The sequence below is a fragment of the Leptosomus discolor genome, chromosome 7 (genome assembly GCF_034619465.1).
Source record: "Leptosomus discolor isolate bLepDis1 chromosome 7, bLepDis1.hap2, whole genome shotgun sequence".
In the NCBI taxonomy this organism is placed as follows: Eukaryota; Metazoa; Chordata; class Aves; order Leptosomiformes; family Leptosomidae; genus Leptosomus; species Leptosomus discolor.
The window spans coordinates 29,685,262-29,691,261 of NC_141397.1; the positions used below are offsets into that span (position 1 = coordinate 29,685,262).

A 6,000-nucleotide genomic window follows, 5' to 3' on the forward strand; every position below is an offset into this window, starting at 1 on the left:
TCCAGGAAGTCCTGTCTTTTAGAATAACTCAATCTTGTAGACTGCAAGAGTAACAGATGTGTGGCAAAAGAAACAAGTAGTTTAGTTCAGTGTGTCAACCTTTCCTGTCAGAGCTGTCGACAGACTTGATCACACATTGAAAAATTCTCTAGTGGAAATCCTTACATAGAAGTTGTCAATTGCAGCACAGCAGCTGTAATGTGAGTTCTCTTGTACAATAACTTAAACTAGACTGTTGTCTCCTGTCAGTTGTCTTCCTGAAGAAATTGTTTGTTCAGTACTACACTAAGAACTTCATGCTGTTCTGTAGAGAAAATTAAGTTAATTAAATGCAGCAGAACTCAGTCTCATTGCTGAATACAGCTCTGATTTTTTTTTTTTGTTATTATAAAAAAACAGTACATCTCTTAGTTTTGGTGTACGATGGCAGTTATCATCAGCCAATTACAGTCATGCAGAAATTCCCAGCTCTTCAAAATCCACTTCACTGTCATTTAGCAGCTGGGAAAAAACACGCGTGTGTGTGTATGTGTGTGTGTATGTGTATATATGTGTGTGTTATTTTTTTAATAGTATCTAATCAATAGCTTTTGCCCACACATGGTAGGCAACTACAGAGCTCCAAGTTTTTTTGGAGCTGGATTGTGAATCCAGATTAGCACGTATCATGTAGAGTTAAGGTTTGACAGACCATAAATGATGCTTTGTTGGTACTATTAAGTACCAGGTATTCTTAGTTACTTGGAGCATCTGAAGTTACAGGGTTTGTTATGCAAACTTCAGTTACTATTCTACACGAAATCTGGCTTTTCTGAATTCTGGAGTAGTGGGTTTGTTCAGTTGGGGAAAACACAGCCAGCTTCCACTCGCTTTGGTAAAGGTGACCCACTAAGCACCTTCTCAGAAGGTTACATACCCCAGACAGCTCAATACTCTAGTACAGGATCAGTGCCTAAGCAAGTTGACAGTTGCATCTTACCATTAGCACAGATTTAAGTACAAACAAGTATCTTAGTGCACATTTAGAAATCTAAAGGCAATCTTATTTCTTGATGGAAATGTTCAGTTACATTGATTTTCTTCAGATCCTGTGTAATGAAGGTTGATGCTTTTGCTGCAGTCAATACAAGATTAGTGTCATTGCAAATAAAAACCTACTGAGCTCTGTAGAGGAGCTTTTCAGCCCCTGCACTGTCCATGTTTCATGGAAGCTGATCAAGTCTACTGACATAGCTCTAGAGAGCTTCTCCTGAGAGATAAAAGCCTTAGAATTGCTCAGCTGATTTCTAACAATACAATTATAAGGATGAAATTTTTATTTGCTCTAGCCTCCTGCGAGTCAAGTCAAGATCAACTTGTGAAATAAATAAAGTATCTTTAAGCAGTCTAATCATAAAGCCTTAACTGACTAGGATCTCTCTTAAACAAGTCATTGACGTGTCTCCAAGTTTGTTATTTTTGTTTCCTAGTAAACCACTTGATGAAAATGAAGTTCGTTTGTACTTTGAGATTGTAATATGCCAGTTGAGATTACCTGATCTAAAAAATTCTTTATGTAGTTTTATGATTGATAAGTTTGCTTTAAACAAAATGCTGATTATTTTTTTCCTAGTCACTTTGTGTTTAGACTTGCATCATGGGATGTACTGACCATGAAACGTTCAGTGTATGCTACTGCTTCATTACTATGTTTCTAGAATTGGATGTTGTACTTTTTCAGCCTTTACGGCTCATCACTGAAAATACTTGAAATGTGAACTGATTGCCTTGAGTCTCCTCCGAAAGATGTAGGTAATTTAAAAAAAAAAAAAAATCTTTGTTGGTGATGAGACCCTTGTTTCAATCCTTTTGGAAAATTGTCTGACAGGGTTCATAAGCAAATATCAGAAGACAGGGGAACATTATGGTACCATGAAAGAAGCAGGATTGCATCATATTAACTTGGCCTTCAAAACCAGTGAAAGATTTGTTGGATTAATATGTTTGCTCAAACTGGTTGCATATAATGGACTTTATTCTAAACAACTGAAATGGATATCATCAGTGATAGCTTAAGCTAACTCATATGTCTGTGACTGTTTGCATTTACATTCTTACATCTTTTTTAGGTGTTTTTTGATTTAATGAGAGAAATTAGAGCCAGAAAAATGGAAGACAGCAAAGAAAAGAATGGGAAGAAGAAAAGAAAAAGCCTTGCTAAGAGGATCAGAGAAAGATGTTGCATTTTATAATCAAAACCCTGAATTCTTTTCCTACCCTGACCATACTAATAAAACCCATAATTTATAAGCATGCCATTGAAGGCTCAAGTGACTGAAATTACTCTAACATGTTGGAAATTGTAATGTACCACTAAAAGCATGAATTGGAGCTGCACTGAAAGTCAAATTCACTGAAAAAAAAAAAAATGATGTGGCTTCAAGAGAAGCAAAGTTCAGTCCATTTCATAATTGCCTACCTTCTCACATTTCTTCTGAATGTAGTGTTTCATAGGCAGTCTTTTCTTTAATAGTGAACAGCGGGGGGAACTATGACTTTGTGGGTTCTTGTAAAGCATACTTTTTTATCACTGGTAATTGTCAATTCATCTTGTCTTTTGTTGCCTTGAAAATTACAATTGTGAACGTGATACCTAATGAAGTGGTATGCGGTTGTTTTGCCATGGAGTTATGCAAATTAGAGAAGAATAATGTATATGCGAACAGTTATGTTGGAAAATTCTATGTGGTTCTGCATTACCTGATTAACCTAGAAGAGTGATGTAATCTTTTACATTGAAACATTTGAATATGCCTTAATTTTAAAACCGAAACATAGCAGGTTGCTTAATCAAGGGTGTATTTTCAACTTCGTTGCATGGAGACTGTCCCTGCGCATCAGTGCGAGGCTGCCCTCTCTGAGGAGTGCAGTTACATGAATGATTTTGCTAACTAGCTGTCTGCTAGCAGTGTCTGTTCTTTAAATGTGTGCCATACTCTGGTATTGTGAATAATACAGAGCATATTCTGTCATCTGTAACTCGGTAAACAAAGCGGTATCTTAAAACTAAAAGGTCAGAATACATGTAAGACTGAAGTCATAAGCCTATGGCACATCTAAGCCTGGAACGGTGGTTTAAAACTTAACGTGCTGATACCTTGAAACTTCCCTTTTGCGAGTAGATTTTTGTCTAGGTGTTCCTTGGGTTTCAAGTCCCTGGAGTTGGGTGGAGTGGAGCAGATTCAATAGCACTAATGTGTTTTGGGTTAAGATGTTGTCTGGGAAATTCTGGTGTCGTCAGTAATTTCTTTTGTGTCCCTAATACTCAGCTATGGGAACATGCTGTGTTATGTTGAAGCTCTTTGCAGGTTTTGTACTGTTTAGTCTAGTTTATGTTCATTTTCAAATGGGGAACATTGTAGCTACTTTTTCTAGTTAATGTTGGTATTAAACAATCAAACTTGCTTTGCAAAACAGAAGCATTTACTACGTCGATCCAAAATCCCCAAACAAAACATACTGCCTCAGTTGCTTCAGAACAGCAAGAATACTAGCACACGGTTAGTATGCTGCATCTTAACTAAAAATATACCAGAATGTTTGAGGGTTTTGGACTCCTCTGGGGTAAGACAGGCTAGATCAATTCTACAAACTGTTATACTTTTTATACATGTGTGAGCCTATAACTGACAGTTTAAAACATGCTCAAGCAAACTAGGTAACAAATATTTAACTTTCATGCTAACAGACATTTTAGGGACTCAAGTCTTAGAAGTTATATTTGTCATGTTAAATATTTATCAATAGGAATTTTGTATGTGCATTTAGTAGACTGCCAAGTGCAGAATTAAAGTTACTCATGTAACTGGCAAATCAGCCAGTCTTCATCTTACTGTGTACTCATTTGGGTCTATTTAGCCAGGGAGTCTAACCACTAACATTGTGACTTTGCTTTGGAACCTGTATACTGGGAGCTGAGGTGTTATGAAGCCACTGGACACATGAAACTTGTCTTGGCTGATGCCTTATCCTGTCCCTTTATTTGCTATTTGAGCCATTGAAAGATGAATAAACTTCCATTTTTTTAAATACTCGTGCAGCGTTAATTGATAACTGTATGGTCAATAAACTTTGATATAGCTCATGCCAGTTGTCAACCAGTTAAACCTAAATATTCCAGAAGCCTTTTTCATCTGTGTGAACAAAACTGTAGATTAAACCTAATTAGTCTGATAAAAAGTCACGTTGTAAAAGCTGAGACTATGCACGTGCTGCTTTTTTTAGCCAGAGGTAACTTATCCCTACTTGCTGTAATGAAGAGTATCAGAAAACAGACAAAGAACCTGAGGTAAGCTTGTTCCAGGAGTATTTTTCCATAAGAACGGAAAGTGAAATTAAAAAAAATCCAAACAACAAAACAAACAAACAGCAGAACAACCTGTGTAAAGTTTAATAATAAAATAAAAATGCATTCTAAGTCATTTCCTTTTAGCACACTTGAACATAAGTATTTTTCCTCAACCTGCAGGGATTACAGCTTGAGTTGTGTACGTAGGATTTGGGTGCGTCTAGAGACAGTCATCTAAATTGAGTGGTACGTTGCATCATAGAGGAGTGTTTGGTTTAACCTGCTTCTGCATCTGAAACTCCCAGGTCTATCTGCTCAGAGTGCTTCTGTGCCTGAAAGCACTTTTCTTCCCTATTTCTCTTCCAAGAAGTTAAAGATACTTAGATACTGTCTTACAGTGGCAGGATCAACGACTTCCATGGTATTTCCCTCCAAGTTAGCCTAGTGCTGGCAGGACTGGTCCTGCCTTTGTGAAATGCATTGCACTGAAAAACTGCAGACCAGAGAGAGATGCCTTAGTTTGTAACAAGCTATAAAGTTCAGTCTTCCGTTATGTGTGAAACTAATACTGAATTCTTATGTGAGCTCCATTTTCCTGTAGCTTTTAAAAACTCAATTGACTTTTGAAAATGCTGGCTAAGAAATCTGTTGTCTATTTGGTAGTTTCTGTGGCTTCCTGAGGAGCATGTGACAGCTTAACAATAGTAGTGTCCTCCAGTTTTCTTTGGCAGTTCTGCAACAGCATCATGGTGTGCGGGAGGTGCTTTCCCATTCATAGAGACCTTGTTAATGTCAGAGTAGTATGCAGAATGACCCCTCTGGCAAATCCAGTGGCAATCATAACGCAATAAAATATACTCCGTATCTGAGCCTTATGTTCAGTATATTCATCTGCAGGACCCACATATTATCTATGAAGATGTGAAACAGGCTCACTGAAAATCTTGGGTTCCTTTTTGGGACACCAAGCTTTGCAACGATTCTCTGGTTCCAGAGCCTGAGTGGGCAGATGTTCTCTACATGATTATAGTCAATGCAAAGTGCAGAGCAGCAGTGAGATGGCTGGTATCATGTGAATGCACATAATACATTTAGCTGGACCACAACTGGATCAGAAGGTAGGACTGAGCCTACAACAACTGAGACTTGAATAGGGAAAGCTAATAGCATGCCTTAATTTCTAAACTTTCTCCCATTACTGTCAGACGTGTTGGCTTTTCTAGCCACATAGGTGCATAGTCAGTCATGTGTGTAAACTAGATTTCTTTCCAGACTTGCTCTTGCCAATTTTTAGCTGTGATTTTAACTTAAATAAATGACTGGGTATGTTTTTGAGATGACTCATGAAAGAAAACGCTCCTTGTGTATTTTTGTGGGAGCTTCAGCTTGTTACTAAAATTGAATGGTAGGAAAGGTGCCAATGTTGCTAATACTGGGGTGTAAGCTAATCTTTGATCTAAATACATTGACCAGACTGGTTGAAGCTTCATTATCAAAGAAACGCTGAAATGCACACCGCTTGAGATCTGCCCACAATCAGACAGATGCTAAGACTCTTCTCATTTTCAAAGACACCCTGACTGGATCTAACCAGCCATCTTAACTGGCACAATCCATTTTGGGAAAATATTCAGAAGACAGAATTTGTTTTGTGTGTGCTAGGGGCTTTTATT

General features: G+C 37.6%; 1 protein-coding gene across 1 annotated transcript in view; it reads left to right on the forward strand.

Annotated features, from left to right (window-relative positions):
* RALA (RAS like proto-oncogene A) overlaps positions 1-4,068 on the forward strand; it is a 29,627-nt gene extending 25,559 nt beyond the window's left edge. The window contains exon 5 of the mRNA XM_086468485.1: positions 2,109-4,068. Within this exon, the coding sequence (XP_086324611.1) occupies positions 2,109-2,231 (123 nt within the window). The 3' untranslated portion in view covers positions 2,232-4,068. The remainder of the gene's footprint in view (positions 1-2,108) is intronic.
* The last annotated feature ends 1,932 nt before the right edge of the window (positions 4,069-6,000 follow it).